This window comes from Accipiter gentilis, chromosome 24, assembly GCF_929443795.1.
Source record: "Accipiter gentilis chromosome 24, bAccGen1.1, whole genome shotgun sequence".
NCBI lineage: Eukaryota > Metazoa > Chordata > Aves > Accipitriformes > Accipitridae > Astur > Astur gentilis.
Window position 1 is genome coordinate 22936649 of NC_064903.1, and position 19168 is coordinate 22955816.

Genomic DNA, 19168 nt, shown 5'->3' on the forward strand with positions numbered 1-19168 from the left:
AATAAAATTGAATAGGCTTGCCTTTTACATGTAATTTTGTATGTAAAAGGAATATACTTTTAAAGGTGTTGGCCATCCTATGAAAATGTATTACTTGAGGAGCTTTTTTAAAAATTCTCAACAAAAATGATTTCTGTGACATTGATAGACAAAGAATTATGATGTAGCTAACTGCACTTGCTGGATGCTTGAATTTTTTAAAAAAGGAGGAGTTTAAAAAAGAAAATACTCATATTCAACTTCACAGGCAGGGCTACCTACTTGTGTTCAACTTGGGTATTTCCCTTCCCTGTCTTCACCCTCTCCCTAAGTTAATGTATTATAATTTATGCTAGACTCCTGGCATGCAGTTTTTCTTTCTTTGCTGCCACTATGAACTGCTCCAGAGATTTGCTGATGTCATTAAAAAGGGAATGTGCAGCTTGTATGAATTACGACATTGAAGTCATTCCAAGGCCATCTGCTAGCTGTAACCAAATGTAATTAATGTTGTGGGATATAAACTCTTTTGTACCGTACAATATCTGATATGAAAATTGTAACCTCACTGTCTTTTAATTACATTCTCTAGATCAGAGATGCACAAACAATATAAAGAATAAGTGTTGAAAAAAGATTAAATACATTCTAGCTTCTGTGCTGGTGTGAATGGGTGTGCTCTTGGCTTGCCAGCGTTCTGTAGCTGCCTGTTTCCTGTGGCAGTAGTTCATGGATATTTTATGAGTTGTTAAACACGCCTATGTGTGGGCATATAGAGAGTAAGACAAGTATATATACACAAGTATGTATATATATACTTGTGTACATGTGTGTGTGTACAGGTTTGTTGCAGAGTAACATAAAAGTAAGTGCTTGTAGCGACGTTTTCTAAGGTGAATGACAGTCCTCTGCCAAGCTCCTAAATATTCTTGCCACAGGATTTAGCATGCCCACACTGTTGCTGAGGATGGAAAACTCCATAGCGAAGCTACTGAATAGTGAGAAAATAATTTCTTATGATGGTCATGTGGGTATTAGACCAAAAGCAGCGGTGACTTATCCTTATTCAGAATTTTATTACTTTTTTTCTTTTTTTTTTTTTTTTTTTTTTTTCCCCATAGCTTAAGATTTGTCAGTGGAAGCAGAGATGGAACAGCAAGAATATGGCACTATCAGCAGCAAGATTGGAAGAGTGTGGTCCTGGATATGGCTACTAAAATGACAGGGTAAACCAAACTGAAATAGAATACACTTCATAGCCACATTTACACAAAACCCAAAATCTTCCATCGTATTGAAAACTATTTATTTACTTCCATTTTGAGTTAACTTCAGTGCATGTTTTTTGTGTATTGAAAATGCTGTGGCTCTATCTGTTAAGTTACACAGTCAATTAGGCCCCAAAAGAAAAGATTAATACATTGGTAGTTCCCTACTCTATAATAGTTGCGGAATATTTAGTATTTTATATACAAAGTAAGAATGTCAAACAGAGTTCATCTCACAGAAAGAGGTTTTAGTAGAACCTCGTTGATCACATGCTGATATGCTTATATATATGTCCAGCATGTTTCTTAACATTGTACTTTTCCTTAAGTTTTCAAGTAAGAGGTGACATATGGTGATTTGGTTCTCAGGTTCAGTTAGGGTTTCGAGGTTTTCTTTTTGAGATCCTCAAGTGACTTCTGTAAATGGCCTTGTAATTGAATATGCACAATAACAAAAAGCAGAAATCGAGAAATCTATTAGGCATTTTGCTTTGCAGAATTATTTATATTTCGTATAGTTACATTTTTAATAAGTTAGCTGTCTGTGGAGGGTTAACCCTGGATGGACGGCAGGTGCCCACCAAAGCCATTCTATCACTCCCACCCACCTCAGCTGGGCAGGGGAGAGAAAATATAACAAAGGGCTCGTGGATTGAGATAAGGACAGGGAGAGATCACTCACCAATTACCATCACGGGTAAAACAGACTCAAGTTGGGGAAAATTAACTTAATTTATTGCCAATCAATGAGAGTAGGGTAATGCGAAGTAAAACCAAATCTCAAAACACCTTCCCTCCACCCCTCCCTTCTTCCCGGGCACAACTTCACTCCTGGATTCTCTACCTACTCCCCCCCGCCAGCGGCGCAGGGGGACAGGGAATAGGGTTTATGGTCAGTTTATCACACGTTGTTTCTGCTGCTTCATCCTCCTCAGGGGCAGGACTCATCACAGTCTTCCCCTGCTCCAGCATGGGTGTCCCTCCCACGGGAGACAGTCCTTCATGAACTTCTCCAATGTGGGTCCTTACCACGGGCTGCAGTCCTTCACAAACTGCTTCGGTGTGGTCCCTTTCACGGCGTGCAGTCCTTCTGGAGCACACTGCTCCAGCGTGGGTCCCCCATGGGGTCACAGCCTCCTTCGGGAACCCACCTCCTCCGGCGTGGGGTCCTGTCTCCCTGGGCTGCAGGTGGAGATCTGCTCCACTGTGGACCTCCCTGGGCTGCAGGGGGACAGCCTGCCTCACCATGGTCTTCCCCACGGGCTGCAGGAGAATCTCTGCTCTGGTGTCTGGAGCACCTCGTCCCCTCCTTCTGCACTGACCTTGGTGTCTGCAGGGTTGTTTCTCTTAAATGTTCTCACTCCTCTCTCTGGCTGCCGTTTCTGTGCCCACTGTAACTTTTTTTTCCTTCTTAAATACGTTATCACAGAGGCACTACCGCTATCACTGATGGGCTCGGCCTTGGCCGGCGGCAGGTCCATCTTGGAGCCGGCTGGCACTGGCTCTGTCGGACACAGGGGAAGCTTCTAGCAGCGGCTCACAGAAGCCACCCCTGTAACCTCTCTGCTATCAAAACCTTGCCACAAAAACCCAATACGCTGTCAAAGTATGATTTGGATTTATTTAGCACGTTCCTGCTCATTATAGAATTTACTCATATTAATGACTGATAAGAAAAATGCCTTGTAGGAAAAAACTTGATAGAACTGAATTGCTTGAAAGAAAGAATTGGGATAGACAAGGGTGATCGCTTAAGAAGAACAGAAAAGAAACTTGTCCTTTTTAAGGAAATAAAACTCTATAAATCTTATTGGTACTGAATATTTTCTCTATCCGGTTTTTACCACTACAGAAGCCATCCTTCATTCTCCTGCATTAGCCAGTAGTCACGGTGGTGGCAGCCATGCTGTCCCTAATATACTGAATTAGCACTGTTAAAGGTTTCTGTATGTTGTTACTGATTTATTTCTTCTTTAAATTATTGATTTCCTTAGGAACAATGTAGCATCTGGGGAGGACAAGGTAACTAAACTGAAGGTTACTATGGTGGCTTGGGATAGATACGATGCCACTGTCATCACTGCAGTCAACAATTTCCTTCTCAAAGTGTGGAACTCATCCACAGGGCAGCTTCTTCACAGCTTATCTGTGAGTAAAATTCAAGTGGGTAATCCCAAATGGTTATAGTTCAGCTCTGAAACTGCTTTGAGGCTAAACTGCGTCATCATTCCCCCTAATGAGGAGTGTTTTGTCTTGAAGTATGCCATCTGTCTTATCTTTATTGGGAGGAGTATGTATCACGGGGAAAGGAGCTGATGACCAAAATGCTGCTAGACCCTGATGATTGCTGGCTGACAAGGGAGCCCTTTGAAGGCCACCATTTGTGCCCAGATTAGAGGGCCACAGCTGTCCTCACTGCTGATTTCTTCTTCCTCCCCATCCTTGTCCATCTCAGCTGTGCTGAGCTGCAGTCCGAGGCACTTACAAAGTAGGCAGAGATAATGCCAAGCCTCTGACAGAAATGTTGACTAAGTACAATTCTAGTCTAAGATCCAGTAAATTGAGCTGTCATGGATGACTACCTGAACTGAGATGTCTTCACACTAAATACTAGCATGTTTGGAGATATTACATGGAGAAATATTACTTTCTTTTTCACCATGCTTTCATTGCAGGGTCACGATGATGAAGTTTTTGTTCTGGAAGCCCATCCGTTTGACCAAAGGATTGTACTTTCAGCGGGTCACGATGGAAATATTTTTGTTTGGGATATAGACAAAGGAACAAAAATTCGCAATTACTTTAACATGGTAAGAATGATCAGGGAAGGGTTGGGGTTTTATTTATTTATTTAGTTAGTTAGTTAGTTAGCTAGTTAGTTATTTCCACAATTGTGTAAAACTGATCTTAAGGCAAAAGCAGATTTCATTACATACCTATTGTGACCAATGTTAGAACAGGATTGGGGGAAAACTCCTACATACTAAAAAGAAAACCATGTACTCCTTAGTAAGCAATATCAAGGTATGTTTTTGCATATTGTAGGTGTAGCAGCAAGTCTTTCATGGGATCTGTTACATCTGAATATTATTCATGTGTATGGGCATGGTTATACCGTGCAAAAGATTATAGTGACTCCCAGGGTAGAGCAATGAAAACCAGTAAGCCTGTGTGTTGTAGCACAATGCTGTGGTCTGGGAAACAGTATGGTTGGCTCTGTGCTGCATTTATCTTAATGCGCCCAGTGCCAGGTTTGTTGGTTTGGTTCCAGTGCTAAGCAAATGCAGCTGTACTGCTTCAGGACCTGAGCTAGCCTCTTGGCACTTGGGGCGGTGAAACCTGCTTGTACGGAGCCGATACATGTCTGAGATCTTTGGTGCAGGCTTGCCCTTTGTCTTCCATTAACATACGATGTAGACTTCTAGGTCGTTGTTTCAGAACATACATTAAAAGTTGTACTGAAATTTCAGGACAAAGAGAAAATGGAAGGTTTTACTTCATTGTTCAGTGGAGCTTTAATGATTAAGTGGAAAAAATATAAGTGCCCATCAGTCACGAGCGAGATGAGAAATTACACAGAATTAGGATTACATACTTTTTGGAGCACAGGTGAAATTTTTGTAAAAATGCTCTTGCAGAGAATGCATGATTGTGAAAGGAATGCTCTGTGCTTGTATACAGATTGAGGGCCAAGGCCATGGAGCTGTTTTTGATTGCAAGTTCTCACCAGATGGACAGCATTTTGCCTGCACAGACTCTCATGGACATCTGCTACTATTTGGGTTTGGATGCAATAAATATTATGAAAAGGTGGGTTAAATTAATTTTAAACTCTTCTGTGCCTTGACCTAATTTTGTCTTAGAAGTATTTGTGTTACAGTTTATTCTCTTGCCCTGCCCCAGACAAAATAGTAATTAGATCACGAAGCAGTTGCTGTTTACCTAAATCAAAAAGATTTAGACAAGAGAATCTCTAGACAGGGAAACAAAGCATTAACATTATCTGTTCACCTCTGTTGGCATATTTTACTATTGAATTTTTGCATCAGGCCTTGGTAGTAAACCACATTTGTGGTAGGAATCTGTTCTCTGTCATAACATTTCTTCTGCTGATCCTAAGTGTAGGAGTTGTGGTATGGGAGCCATTCCAAAGCAGCAAGACAGCTGCAAATGGCCATTGATTTATTTACTAGATTGCTTGTCTTGCAGATTCCAGATCAGATGTTCTTCCATACGGATTACCGACCACTGATCCGTGATGCAAATAACTATGTGTTGGATGAACAGACTCAACAGGCTCCACATCTTATGCCTCCTCCATTCTTGGTGGATGTTGATGGAAATCCTCATCCCACAAGATTCCAGCGGCTGGTACCAGGGAGGGAAAATTGCAAGGATGAACAACTTATTCCTCAGCTGGGATATGTGGCTAATGGTATGCTGTCTAAAACTCATGCATAATACATGTATTGCACAGTATTGAGCACCAGCTCAGTAGGATGATACCATAAGGATTTGTTTGTTTCAGTTGTCTTCTCAAACTAGTGGTTTAAATTCAGTATAGAGGTAGAAGAGGAGATAGGGTGGCTTTATGGCATAAAGGAAGTGTATGGAATTACCTTGACTGGAGGCAAGACGAGGAGACCGCAGTATTCTGAAATCTGTGGACTTCTACCAGGTGTATGGCAGCATGCATGAAGTATTGTCCCATTAGCCTCCGTGTAACTGTGTATGTGAGTAAGGAAGCAGGAAGGTAAGATGGATATTGAAAAAATACCTTTTGTTTCTTAAAACAGGTTTTTTTCCTTGTAGATATAAACTTTTGCAAAATGCTGGTCTCCAGAAGAGATCTTCCATTATTACCTACTGGAGCATTATTTTTTGCTGCTGTTTTTAAGGGTTTGTGTTTATATTTTACGTGTGGTCTTTTATTTTAGGTTTTTATTATAACTTCTCTTTTAAACTTTGCCTCCATTTATTACATGAGAGCAGAAGACCAACTGGTGATCAGATGTTTTGCAGAGCAGACAGGCAATTGTGCATAATTTTTAAGTTTGATAGTTTCTATGGTGTTTAGTAAAACAGAAATCATTTTGTAAGCAGTTGTGGCTTTATTCTTGTCAAGGTGATGGTGAAGTAGTTGAACAAGTCATTGGGCAGCAAACTAATGACCAGGATGAGAGTATCCTTGATGGAATGATCAGAGAGCTACAGAGGGAGCAAGATCTGAGACTAATTAATGAAGGAGAAACTCTTCCAAACCCTCCACTCAATAGATCCCACTCTGTTAATGGAGGTAAGTGTCCCTTCTTTACCTCCATAATTTCTTTTCCGAAAGCACCGTAATGTACTAATCAAAACGTTTTAGTGTAAGTTCTGGGACTTGTTAACCTGTGTGGAGCACTTGGACATTCAGCTGATGCTAGCAGAGGAATTAAAAGTTTAAGGTGCAGCTGAGGGCACATAATGGTCTGACTGGGCTGTATCTGATTACCTAGAACTATTAGACTCTAATTATTTCCAGTTATAAACCTTACCTAAAAAATAAACATAAAGTTCACTGTATTGTCTTGATATCAGTCACTACAAAGGTGATACTTTGTAACTGCATAATGTCAAGATAACAGTGTATAATTAGAGAATGTCAATGGAATACAATGTTGTGACAGACTAATGGCTTCCTGTTGCAGCATAAATGCTAAGGCTGAGCATCAGTGTTTATAAAATAAATGTGTCTGCTCTGTCTTAGTGTTTCCTTAGAAAGCTTGAGATCATTCTCCTGGTAAGTGTTCTGCTACTGTGATTTTATTTTTAATACACAAAGTGATTAAAAATTTAGACCAAACTCAATCAGATGTGAACAGCTGACTGCGAGGCAGCTTACTCAGTGCGGTTGATGGAAGAGAGCAGATGCTGTGGACTTGTGCTGCAAGTCATCCTGAGCTTTTAAAAAATTTACATCTGCTAATAAATTAGTTCTAGGTTAAATGACTGATTACGCATTTGAATTAGATTTCCTGGCAAAGCTCATTAGGATTGATAGATTTGGAGTTGCTTGTCTTTAAATTGAGGAAGGAATAGGAAAAATACTAGTGAAAGATGCTGAAAATACACTTGCTTTGATCTAAATTGGTATTGTCAAGAAGGTGGCCTAGAAACCAGCTTCAACTCACAAGAAGTCTTTTCTGCTTCTTATGGTAGGTTGATGTGTTGTGCAATCTCCGTTTTCAATTTTATTTGTATTTCCCTGTAGTTGTGTGAAAGGGAATCTCCAGGTATGAGTGGTATAGAAATATGAGTGGTATAGAAATTAAAGTATTTACCTTGTAGAACTTCCATTGATCAGTGACTTTGCTACATGAACTGCCCATTTGTGTAAGTTAGAGTATGTATACAGTACCTGATATTTTAATAGCCAGGTTTTTTTATATAGGTTTGCACAACTGTGAATGCAATATATTCATGTGGTGAACTATATTTAAGCATGTGGAAATTGTGTTGATGCATTCCCAAATTATGAGATAAATTAAGGCAATGATGCCGGTGATTCTGATATTATCAGCCTTTTTGTCTCACTTTGCTACCTAAAGTGTCTGTTTTCTCCTGAGTATGTCACACTGTGTTGTTGTACCACCTGACAAAAAGCCCAGAGAAGGAGCAGTGCCTGTGGCACAGTAGATAAGTGTTACAAACGCAGCACAAATGGAGGTAGAACAGAAACCGTAAACCTTGCAGCAGTCTATTATTTTGGATGTCAACATCATCTCTTTCTGTACAATAGAAATTAAGAGTCATGATTTCAGAGCCCTTGAGCAGTTGGCAAGACTTAAGTGCCTTTAAAACTTTTCTCATGGATTATATTCTTTGCTTGCCTCAGATATCTCTAAGATATAGCAAGCCACAGTGATGTTACAGTAGCATATGCATCTCCAGCAGTCCGAGGCAAATACACAAAAATGTTCATCTGAAGCAAAAGACAAAGCCACTTAACGTAGTGTTGTTTATTGCAAAAAAAAAGAATCTCTGTTCAGTCCTTAAACTTTAAATTCTAGATTTTATTGGTGGTTTATAGAAGTGAAGAAAAATCTTTTTATTCCTTAGCTCTTCGAAGTCCAGGTTTGGATGTTACATCTCCACCAAACGTTGGTCTTCGAAGAAGTGGTCAGATTGAAGGGGTCCGGCAGATGCATCACAATGCTCCCCGAAGTCAAATGGCAACGGAGAGAGATCTCATGGCATGGAGCAGGAGAGTTGTGGTGAATGAGCTTCCTCCAGGCATCAGCAAGTAAGATCTTAAGTGAGACAGGAAAAAAAGATTAAATTGTGTAATGTTTAATGATTCCTCCCTACACCTGTTAGGAGTTTTAAAAAATGATTTTTCAGAAATGTGTTGGCTTTGGGGGGTTGGTTGGTTTGATTGTTTTGAAATCCAGATGTTAGGATTAGAGTGGTAGCCTCTGCTGGAGAGTTGAAAGCAGTAATTCCTTCTCTTCACAGTTGAATCTTTCTTCAGTAGTTCAAATACCACATTTGTCTGAAGCTTTATTTAAAAAAAACCTTGAAAATAATTTTAATACATTTCAGTTTACTTGAAAATAATTATGCATGCTCAACTAACAAGTTTGCTTCCTTGACTTGTGATTCCAGGAGTGAAGTTTTTGTGGATGCTGCTAGGAGGACTTTTGCGGAGATTTCTTATAGCAAGGGAACCAGAAGTATTTTAATGTGTATATTAATGAGACTGTCAAGTTATATGGTGATTTCTTGAATAAAATGGATGTTTCCTATGTATAATTAGGGTCCAGGAAGAATGTCGAGCTGCCAAAGGTGAAATTGAAATTAATTTATACACTGTTGAAAAGAAGAGAAAGCCATCCCACACCTTACAACGGGTGAGTTAATTCACTAGAAGAGAGAACCTGGGTGTGAGGCAGTTTTGAGGAGGAAAAAAAAAAAAAAAAAAAAAAAGACAAAAACCACCAAGCCATTTTTATTAAATGATTTAGAAGCTCAATAATACTAATTGTTTCTCATGCCAAACCAATTTTATTAAATGATTTAGAAGCTCAATAATACTAATTGTTTCTCTGGCTCTCTGTCTTCCTTCTGTAACTGTAATTTGTCTGTCTTTATACTGTAATATGCAAATAGTAGTGGTAAATCTCTATCCTTAAAGCTTCGGTAGTGGGAAGATGCTGGGAAGGGAAAAGAGCAGAGCCACAGTGGGTGTTCAGTTTGAGTCGTGGAAACTAGGAGAAATATTAGAGGTGCCATGCTTTTTTAAGTGGCTAGCTTTTATCTTACCCAGAGATTGCAGGTATGTTTTAGAAAAAACGATATTTCTCCATAGCTTCCTTTCTAAGGACTGCTACTTTGAAAAGTAGAATTGATATTGAACCAAAAAACCACACCTGTATGTGCACTGAAACGAACACCGAGTGTGTAAAAGATATCTTTTCAATTCTAATTCTAGATTTCCTAGTTGTCATTTGTAAATGAGATACAACATACGGTCACTTTAATGAGGCATCTTTTAACTAATTCATTATTAAATCTCTAATCTTTTTCTTTCTGTCCCTTCTGTCCCATGATAAAAGAACGATTACCAACCAGGAAGTGGAAGGTCTTTGAGAAGAAACCAACGCAAACGCCAGCATGCCTACCAAACACGCTCCACCATAGAACACAGTCAGCAAGGAGCAAGTCGAAATGCACGTGCACGGGAAGAATCAGACAGCTCCTCAGAGGTCTGATATATCAAGCAATTCTTTCAATAGGTTCCGTGTTCACAAATAACGTGGTTTGACAACAGATGTGCTGAGAGCGCTGTTACCATTAAGGCTTCAAGTTTCTCCACGTAGGAAGAAACACTCAGATCATTGACTCGTTTGGATTTGTGGTGTTACTGTAGTATGTTGATCTTGGAGAGTGGAGGATCGTTTACCTCAATGCCCGTACAGTATTCAAAACTAGCTTAAAACAGGTTGGGTATTTTTGGAAATCTGAAACATTTTCAAGTAAATTTAACTGGGTTGTGTTAAACCACTTGCTATTCTGGGATTTCACACACCACATATATTCTAGGTCATATTCAGTACTTTGATTTCATCTTCGTCTGTAGACTGCTGTTGAAAGAGATTGAGTATTGGTATTAATCATTGATATTGGCAAGGGAAGAAATTAAAATATACCGGATTAAATATAACTTGTTCTCATTAAGCATGCAAAGTAAAAAGAGACTGAACATTGCCACTTTGTAAATGCGTTAAGCGTACAGAATAGCTATAAAGCTGGTCACTTGACACTAAAATTTATTAATCAAACACTTAAATAAGAACTCATTCTATGGTTCTAATACCATTAAAATTAACATCTCTTTCTATAGGCATTACATAAGCATGTAGTATAATATTAATTAAGAGACAGAAAGAAATTGTGGACTTACTTTAAACTAAACTAGTCCTTAAATACAAAGCTTTCCTCAGGTGAGACAAGTCCTACAACTTGCTTGCAAACAAAAATGATACATTTTAAACTTGGCCCCAAAGTGAAAGCTTCTGTTTTTAATACAGGAAGATGAGACTGTTGGCACAAGTGATGCATCTATGGATGATCCTGTGGCAGCATGGCAAAGTGAAAGCAGTTCCAGGTAGCTTTACTGGTCTCTTAATTGTTAACATTAGCTTATTAAGTAATTTAAGTAAGACATAAGTAAGACTTAAGTAAGTATTGTGCTACTGTGACTACAAGTCAGTAGAGATTTGTTATACCTTATGACAGATGGAAGCAAAGTGTCTAGTACACTTAGGTAGTTTAAAATGGTAACCAACAAAATTCGTGGAGTCTGTGAACAGACAAATACTTTTGTGAGTGACTAAGTAATTGTAAAAATTTTTATAACAGTATTTAACAGAAAACCAGTATGAAAATTTCTTAATTTTGAAGACTGACTTTTTTTCCAGTCCTTCATGGAGCATTTTATATTGTAGTTTTTTGTGGGTTTGGTGTCCGTGTCGCGTCCCACCCCCTGCCCCAAAGTCAAGAACAGTTTTGAAAGACCATTTGTAAGAAAACTTTGTCTTTAATTAAGAACTGCTTGAAAAAATCAATGCCAGTTAGTCATATGCGATAGAAATATTGATAGAAGTGCATACATATCTTCTGTTCATACTTCAGTATTTCCAACTTTTTCTGTTGTCAGTATGTATTTGTGTACAATTTTTACAGTCTCTTTTCTTATTCTTAATGTTATGCTTTTATGGCTGGAAGGGCCATCAGCTAATATGAATACTGTATGTTTGTTATTTGGATATTAAAGAAGTCAGAACTGTATTTTTAGAAGAGTGCTCTAGTTTTCTAAATTTTTCATGCATTTATGCAGTCAGTTCTTATGAAGTCAGTCTATGAATCAGTGAAATAATTAGTATGAAAATAGGTATCAGCCATAACTGTAGTTGTACTGTGAGTTTGCAATTGATAAAATAATTTGCTGAAATACATAAATTAGAGGGCACTGAGGTTTTCTTTAAATTCACATGAGAGAGAAATTTTGTGCTAATCCTGACATCTGTTCCACATAACCAGAAGAGCAGGTTGCATGTTTGGACCTTTCACTCTGTTGTGTGAAAACTGAAGTGCTGTTTTCTTTCTTACAACTTTTTATTATCTACAGTGATTCATCAAGTGAATATTCTGACTGGACAGCAGATGCTGGAATTAATCTCCAGCCGCCAAAGAGACAAACCAGGCAGGCAGCTCGGAAAATCTGTAGTAGTTCTGAAGATGAAAATATGAAGGGAACAAAAGGACTGGAGTCCAAAAGAAGGAAACTTAAACAGCCTAGAAAAAAGGTCAACATTTTAAATTTTTTAGTGTCTTTTTTTACTTTATGAATATAAATTTTATTTTGAGTAGTTGTTTTCAAAGTAAAATTTTTCACAAAAAGTATATAGTAAGAAAGAACCTATGGACAGCACAGGAACTGTGGTACCAGTGGTACCAGAGTATTTTTGTTTGTTTGTTTTGCTGCTTTGTGACATAGATGTACTTCCATGTTTCACGCAGGTGGCACGTTCTCTCCCAGATTTATGCTCTTCACTGCAGTTAGATTTACTCCAAGTGGTTTCATTGTAAAATTATAATGCACCTGTATTGTATTTACATTGCCAGATTTCTTTTTCCTAGTATTTTTAAAGATGTTTAGAATATTTCTAAAGAAATATAATCTCTTTATTTATGAACGTTTTAACCTTCTATTATGTTTTTAATGAACATGTCTTATTCCCTGCTGTTCGGTTAAGATTTTTAGAAGGTTGACATTCCAGCATTTGCTTTGCCCTTATATCTAGTTATCTTCAATAAGTGCTGTATGATCAGTTTTTCATATGTTCTGCCACAGTAGTTACAGCTTGCATTCTAAATTTAATGTAATATATTTAAGAAACCAAGTGGACTGCTTTCGATGGAAGGTGAACCCAGTGAAGAATGGCTTGCCCCACAGTGGATCTTGGATACTATACCCCGCCGCTCACCTTTTGTCCCACAAATGGGCGATGAGGTAATAAGTGTAGCCATTCTGAAATTCCTGCCTACACTGATAAGCTTGTTTTGGTCAGGACTATTATGTCTAGCAATATTTTCAGTGAATCATGCTCAAGATAGGCTGAGTTTTGATAACTTTTTTTTATTCTTAGGCAATCAGTTGTTTACAGATAGCTGTCCTATGTCCCTCTTTGTGCACATGTAACTTAGGAGTAGCAGGAAGAATTGATTGTGCATCTTCAGACAAACCTGTACACTTCTTAATGATCCCAAGTTTGAAAGCACATAGCAGGTGTGACTTTGGGGGCTGAGATCAATATTTTTAAGGAGAAGAGTGCTTTATAACGAAATACTGAAGTGTGCAGTATGTTCTGAAAGGGATGATGCCTGATGTGTTCATAGAAATTATAGAATAAGTGGGAAGAGAACTATCAGTAAAATAATGGGGGTTTTATATTTTCTTTTAAGATCATATACTTCAGGCAAGGCCATGAAGCTTATGTGCGGGCAGTAAGGAAAGCAAAAATTTACAGTATTAACATGCAAAAACAACCATGGAACAAAATGGAACTCAGGGTAAGTTAAACAAATACTTTCAAAAGCTGAATGTCTCTGTAATGTTAAATTGACTTTAAAAACTAGTATGAAAAATATGAAGAAAGCATCACTTTAAAATGTTAATATCAAAATTAAAATTGTAAATCTTAAAATTAGTGTTTTCATTAACACAAAGCCTTTACATGTGTTCAGTTCCTGATAGGAAGCCAGAAGGATATTAAAGAATGTGAAAGTTTATCTAGTGTGGTATTCTTGCCTGATGGATAAAAAAAATGTAGAATATTAAATAAAAGAAAAAGTGAGAGCAGTTAAGCACTGGAATAGGTTGCCCTGCTTTTTGTTTTTAACGCTGATGAATTCAGAACCCACCACTCAAAAGCTGTTTGTAGTTCTGTCAGTGCTCTACAATGACCTGAACATCTAGGTTCTATTTATTGTTTTTAATGCTATCGTAAGAAGTAAGACATCATGGCACAAAGACCTAAATGTGTGCATTAGCTCTGTTAAAGAGTGGATCTAGCTAAGCATATAATTGTGTATGTTCTTAAATTCTTGGAAGGGCAAGAACATATGCTTGGATAGATACTAGGTTTACATAGCTATGTTGATTTTTCTTGTCCTTTTACTTTGAACCCCTTAGTACTCAATCCACAGTGTTGCTGTATTTTTTTCTGCTTTACTCAGATTTCATATCAAGAGAAGAGCACACATGTATGCTGATATTCATATATGTGTATGCCAGTGGTTCTATTAATGAAAACAATTGCTTTACTGGAAAAACATCCGGTTACTGGTCCTAGGTATTCAGGGATTCTAGCTGTAATCTTCAAAGGCATCTTCAGTTTGTAAGGAAAAGGAAATAGCATTTCACTTAGGATAGAGTCCTTACCACCAGCTGATGTTTTACAGGATGTGAACATAAAGGCTATTGTTGAATTTCCACTTTAAGAGGAAGAATTTCCTTTTATTCCCCCTGCATGTTGCTATGCAAGGGTGAGAGGCCCTGGGTTTGGTCTGGTATAATCTTTGGTGCCATCAGTGTGGTTAAAACCAGAGTGGGTATGTTCCTGAGAACCTTATTACAAAAAAATAATTTGTGTGTATAATGTTCACAAATCTACCAAGGGAATGGGCATCTTATGTCTTTTTTTTTTTTTTTTTCTTTTTAAGGTGACTGTGATTGATTTTTAGTATTTGGAAAAGAACGCTTTTATGGGTGAAATTACCTGGGCTGTAGAGTGGAAATATATTTGGTTTTTATTAATGTTTGGTACTTTAACATGGATGTTTTTGTTAGCAAGTTAAAATAACACTGTTCCATGCTTATTGGTAAACAGGAACAAGAATTTGTGAAGACTGTAGGAATTAAATATGAAGTTGGGCCTCCTACGCTCTGCTGCTTGAAGCTTGCATTCCTAGATCCAATCACAGGCAAAATGACAGGAGAATCATTTTCCATAAAGTAAGTAAACTGAAATGCTGATGACATTCTTCAAGAGATTTTCTTGCAGTTTAGAAGCTTCCCTCCTCTCCTTTCTTTTGTCTCTTGCAAGGCATGATGATGGCGTTAATTAGTTATTATAGCAAACTTGAAAACAAACTGCATGAAATTTTGTTTTTGGAGAGTCTCTGTATTGTACATGTGGAACTATGTTTATGGGTTATAGAAGCAATTTTTTTTGTCTATTTCATGAAGGTACCATGATATGCCAGATGTTATTGACTTCCTTGTGCTGCATCAGTTTTATAATGAAGCCAAAGAAAGGAACTGGCAAATAGGTGACTACTTTTTTTCCACTTCCATATGTTTTGCAACATTTCTGCAGCTGTTTAATAGGATACAGCGTCTCTATTACATGATGTAAAGGACTACACCACACATGATATTACAGCGATCATTGGAAAATTGATTTGATGTTTGCTGCAATTCCTGTAGCAGAAAAAAGAGAGAAATGAGAGAAAGTGTTACGAGGCCTGTGATAGCAGAAGCAGCTACTGTTATAGTATGATTTGAGGCATGGAGGCAGCTGTGACTAATTACTAGAGATGTGAAAGTCCTCCCTTAGGGGAAGGGCAGTAGTGCAAAATGTAAGAATTGAAGTAGTGCATTTATGAAAGATGAAGTTGATTCTCTAAAAAGAAGTATTTAACAATTATTTATGTTGTTATTTTGCTGAATGCAATCTTTTTCCTTACAGGGGATAGATTTCGCAGTATAATAGATGACGCTTGGTGGTTTGGAACTGTGGAGAGTCAGCAGCCTTTCCAGGCAGAATATCCTGATAGTTCCTTCCAGTGCTACTGTGTTCAGTAAGTATTTACATAGCTGCAATGTATCACACACATCTACATGCTCTGGGTCTCCTAGATGTTTACATGTTAAGCGTGTACCTCAAGAACTAGGATCCTTTTTTCCATTTAAATACGTAATCAGCCGCTTTGTTTTTATTTAAATATGAACTTATTTATAAAACAACACATAAAACAGCAGTGCAGTGAATATATAGGAGATAAAAGAGAGAAATAAGGAGTTGGAAAGTAGCAAGTGACAAGTCTTGTTTCTAACAGGCATGACCTTTTTAGTTTAAGTCTGGTAGAGAAAAGGTTTATTGTTATATTCAGCTCTAACTTATGTATTTGAATATATTTTTTTAATAGCTGGGACAACAATGAAAGAGAGAGGATGAGTCCATGGGACATGGAACCAATTCCAGAAGGAAGTAAGTGTGTATTGAGTTCACATCCACATACAAAGTAAATATTTTTTTGCCACTGCTAGTACTTACTGTTGTTGAATTTTTCATATTTAGCTGCTTATCCGGAGGAGGTTGGTGCTGGAGTTCCTGTGACTCCAGATGAGCTGACAGCTCTTCTCTACAAACCCCAGGAAGGAGAATGGGGTGCTCATTCCAGAGATGAAGAATGTGAACGAGTAATCCGGGGGATTGAGCAACTTCTTTCCCTTGGTATGTTTGGAGAGAAAAGGTGGAAGGATTAAGAGCATCAGTGTGGTGGCACAGGACTAAAGAGTAGATAGGATGGAGCGTTGGGAGTTGGTGTGGAGAATTTGAAATGTGCCAACTAAATAATTGAAAAGAGCCTTTTAAATTTCATGTGGTGTCCTTTTCAGTTATACTCCTTTTTTTTCTGGGGCTTGACCTGCTTCCTTTCAGGTTAATGGGGATTCTCAGTGGGTCATATCTAAATATGAATGAGCTTAACATTGAATTAAACCTCTGAAAAAACAACCAAAAAATCCCTTGTAACTAGTTTGTAGCACGCTATGATTTAAATTCTACCATATATTTATACATAGGACATGCCTGTATTCTTAGTTTACGTTGCTTGTTGTAGTATTCCTGTTGTAAGTGCATATGCCATGTTGCTTTCTAGCAATATGGTTAGCTGCTGGTATGCAAATCTCAGATGCAATATTTAAACAAAAAATGCTTTTTCAAGAGTAGTTAACAGATGGTACAAGAGGAAGAATGCTACCCTTTGGGTAATGACGTATCCAGCTGTAGATCTGTATTGCTTTTACTGAATTCTTAGAAAGAAACCCAGAAACCATTATAAGGAGTCTAGTTATAACTGCCCTTCTGGTATCTTCTGAGGCATCTAAATTATTTTGATCTTTTGTCTTTCAGACATTTCTAATCCCTTTGCTGTTCCGGTGGACCTTAGTGCCTATCCCATGTATTGCACTGTTGTTGCTTATCCAACTGACCTCACCACAATCAGGAGGAGACTTGAAAACAGGTTTTATAGGTCAGTTGGATTTTTATTTGTTTGTAATCTACATTTACTATAGCCCCATCAAGGACAATATGTTTAGCTGAATACTATGTAATGCCACTTCAGCAATATATTTCTTCGATGAGTCAACAGCATAAGATCAGATTCTATTTGGCCTTCAGCAAAGTGAGTCTTCCTGAATAAGAATTTCTTTTGGCCACATTGTTAAGGCAAAAGCTGGTATATCTGGATCTGCGTCTCTTTTGTGTAATGTACGGAGCCTTACTCTCTGGATGTGTTTGAAGGCAGAGCATATTTGCTTCATCTGTATCTCTGCTGCCTTTGAACCAGATGCTTTGCTTGTACTGCAGTTGCCAGAAGTGGGCTAAGTAGTGCTGTAAACTAGAATCTCAGTTTTTCTAGTTAACTTGGGGATAAATAATGTCCTGCTCTTTTTTTTTTCTCCCCCCCCCCCCCAGTTTATCTGTAAGGCTTTCTCTAAGTGGGAGCAGTCAGCAGTCTTCTTCAGTAGGGTTGTTTCCTCTTTTCATTCCATTCATTGCTGATTTGACGAGGGACATCTTGTTTCCACAAAGCTGTCGCAGCCTGGCACATTGGGCCAGTCAGCAGTATGTGAACAGAAACCATTTACCTTGGTCTCTAGCAACCTGTTTCTACTGGATCTGAATTAGCTGATTCCTTTTTTTACTGAGGAATCCTACTGAACTCAGAAGAAAAAAAATTATGTACACCTTCCTCACTACCCCTTTCCTGGTGGTTTTTTTTGGTTTTGTTTGGTTGTTTTTTTTTAGAAGAATCTCTGCACTGATGTGGGAGGTACGATACATTGAACATAATGCCAGGACTTTCAACGAGCCAGACAGTCCTATAGTCAAAGCAGCCAAAATTGTAACAGATGTCTTACTTCGCTTCATTGGGTAGGCTTTTTTTTTTTACTTTATAGACCTGACATCTTGAGTTTCTGAGATAATTGATTATGTATTTTGGCTTTTGTTACTGTCCTGCAGGGATCAGAGTTGTACTGATATATTAGAAATATACAACAAGGTGAAAGCAGAAGACCTAAGCAGTACTGATGAAGAGGAGGTAAGACCATTAAGTCTGATTGTCAGAACTTCTTACCTTTTTAAATTCAGCACTTAGAAGAAATTTGGGCAAAGATTTTTTTTTTTGCTGAGTTTTTATTTTATGGGTAGTGGCACTGACTTTTTGAGATGAGCCTATTTAGGCCATTTATGTTGCTCACCTGGGGCAATAAGCTCCCTTAAGTAAGTAATAATGATTCTTGGAACTGCCTATATTTAATCTCCTCTCAGTACATGATGTTTTGTTGTGTGAGGAAGTATTAGTAAGTAAGGGAAATATGAACCGGAGCTGTTACTCAGTCTGCCAAAACCAGAAGGACGACAGCTCTCCTATTGTCAGTGAGGCAGCAGAGCTGGTTTTCTTACGTAATTCTGTGTCATTTCCTGTCAGTTGTACCTTGGAGTGAAATGACAGGTAGAAACTGGGTTAGATATCACTTCCTCCAACTTTTCTCTCTCCTTACACCTTCTCCCCTTAAATGCAGTTTGTAAACATTTTGAAATTTGCTGCAGTTTCTGTTACAAAAAAGTGACCTGTTAAAACCAAAGTAACCTGGGTTTGTTTTACTTTTACAGTGTTGTTTTCTAATACATGAACTGGTGTAAGATTTAGTTAGGAGGATTCTTCCCTCCTCCCTTCCCCAAGACTTAGTCCATTGTTGCAGTTTTGAAATATTTAAGTTAAACGTGATGCTGCTTGAATACCTATATGCTTATGGCTGGCGCTATTGTCTTAGATTTGTATTGAAACTTAAAATCTAGACTACAATGTCATAATTTAATTACTTTCATAAAACTGAAGATATAATAATGGCATCTATTTTTACAGACTATTAAAAGAGTATTTTGAGGAAAATGAGGGATTTCCATGACTTAAATAGCAGACCCTCCTTTCCCAATTCAACCTTCTTGTGTCAGTTGTGAAGCTCATCTGTTCCGTGTCAAGCAGTGATCAGAAGTGTCCATAATTGCTACTATATC

At 37.9% G+C, this 19168-nt stretch overlaps 1 protein-coding gene across 1 annotated transcript in view; it reads left to right on the forward strand.

Moving 5' to 3' along the window:
- BRWD3 (bromodomain and WD repeat domain containing 3) overlaps nucleotides 1-19168 on the forward strand; it is a 64026-nt gene that overhangs the window by 30564 nt on the left and 14294 nt on the right. The window contains exons 13-33 of the mRNA XM_049827275.1: nucleotides 1101-1205; nucleotides 3242-3395; nucleotides 3923-4057; nucleotides 4929-5057; nucleotides 5457-5682; nucleotides 6373-6543; nucleotides 8349-8532; nucleotides 9046-9139; nucleotides 9845-9994; nucleotides 10820-10896; nucleotides 11920-12097; nucleotides 12688-12804; nucleotides 13257-13364; nucleotides 14684-14808; nucleotides 15043-15125; nucleotides 15545-15656; nucleotides 16005-16066; nucleotides 16157-16312; nucleotides 16994-17114; nucleotides 17894-18019; nucleotides 18110-18188. Coding sequence (XP_049683232.1) covers nucleotides 1101-1205; nucleotides 3242-3395; nucleotides 3923-4057; nucleotides 4929-5057; nucleotides 5457-5682; nucleotides 6373-6543; nucleotides 8349-8532; nucleotides 9046-9139; nucleotides 9845-9994; nucleotides 10820-10896; nucleotides 11920-12097; nucleotides 12688-12804; nucleotides 13257-13364; nucleotides 14684-14808; nucleotides 15043-15125; nucleotides 15545-15656; nucleotides 16005-16066; nucleotides 16157-16312; nucleotides 16994-17114; nucleotides 17894-18019; nucleotides 18110-18188 — 2692 coding nt within the window. The remainder of the gene's footprint in view (nucleotides 1-1100; nucleotides 1206-3241; nucleotides 3396-3922; nucleotides 4058-4928; nucleotides 5058-5456; nucleotides 5683-6372; nucleotides 6544-8348; nucleotides 8533-9045; nucleotides 9140-9844; nucleotides 9995-10819; nucleotides 10897-11919; nucleotides 12098-12687; nucleotides 12805-13256; nucleotides 13365-14683; nucleotides 14809-15042; nucleotides 15126-15544; nucleotides 15657-16004; nucleotides 16067-16156; nucleotides 16313-16993; nucleotides 17115-17893; nucleotides 18020-18109; nucleotides 18189-19168) is intronic.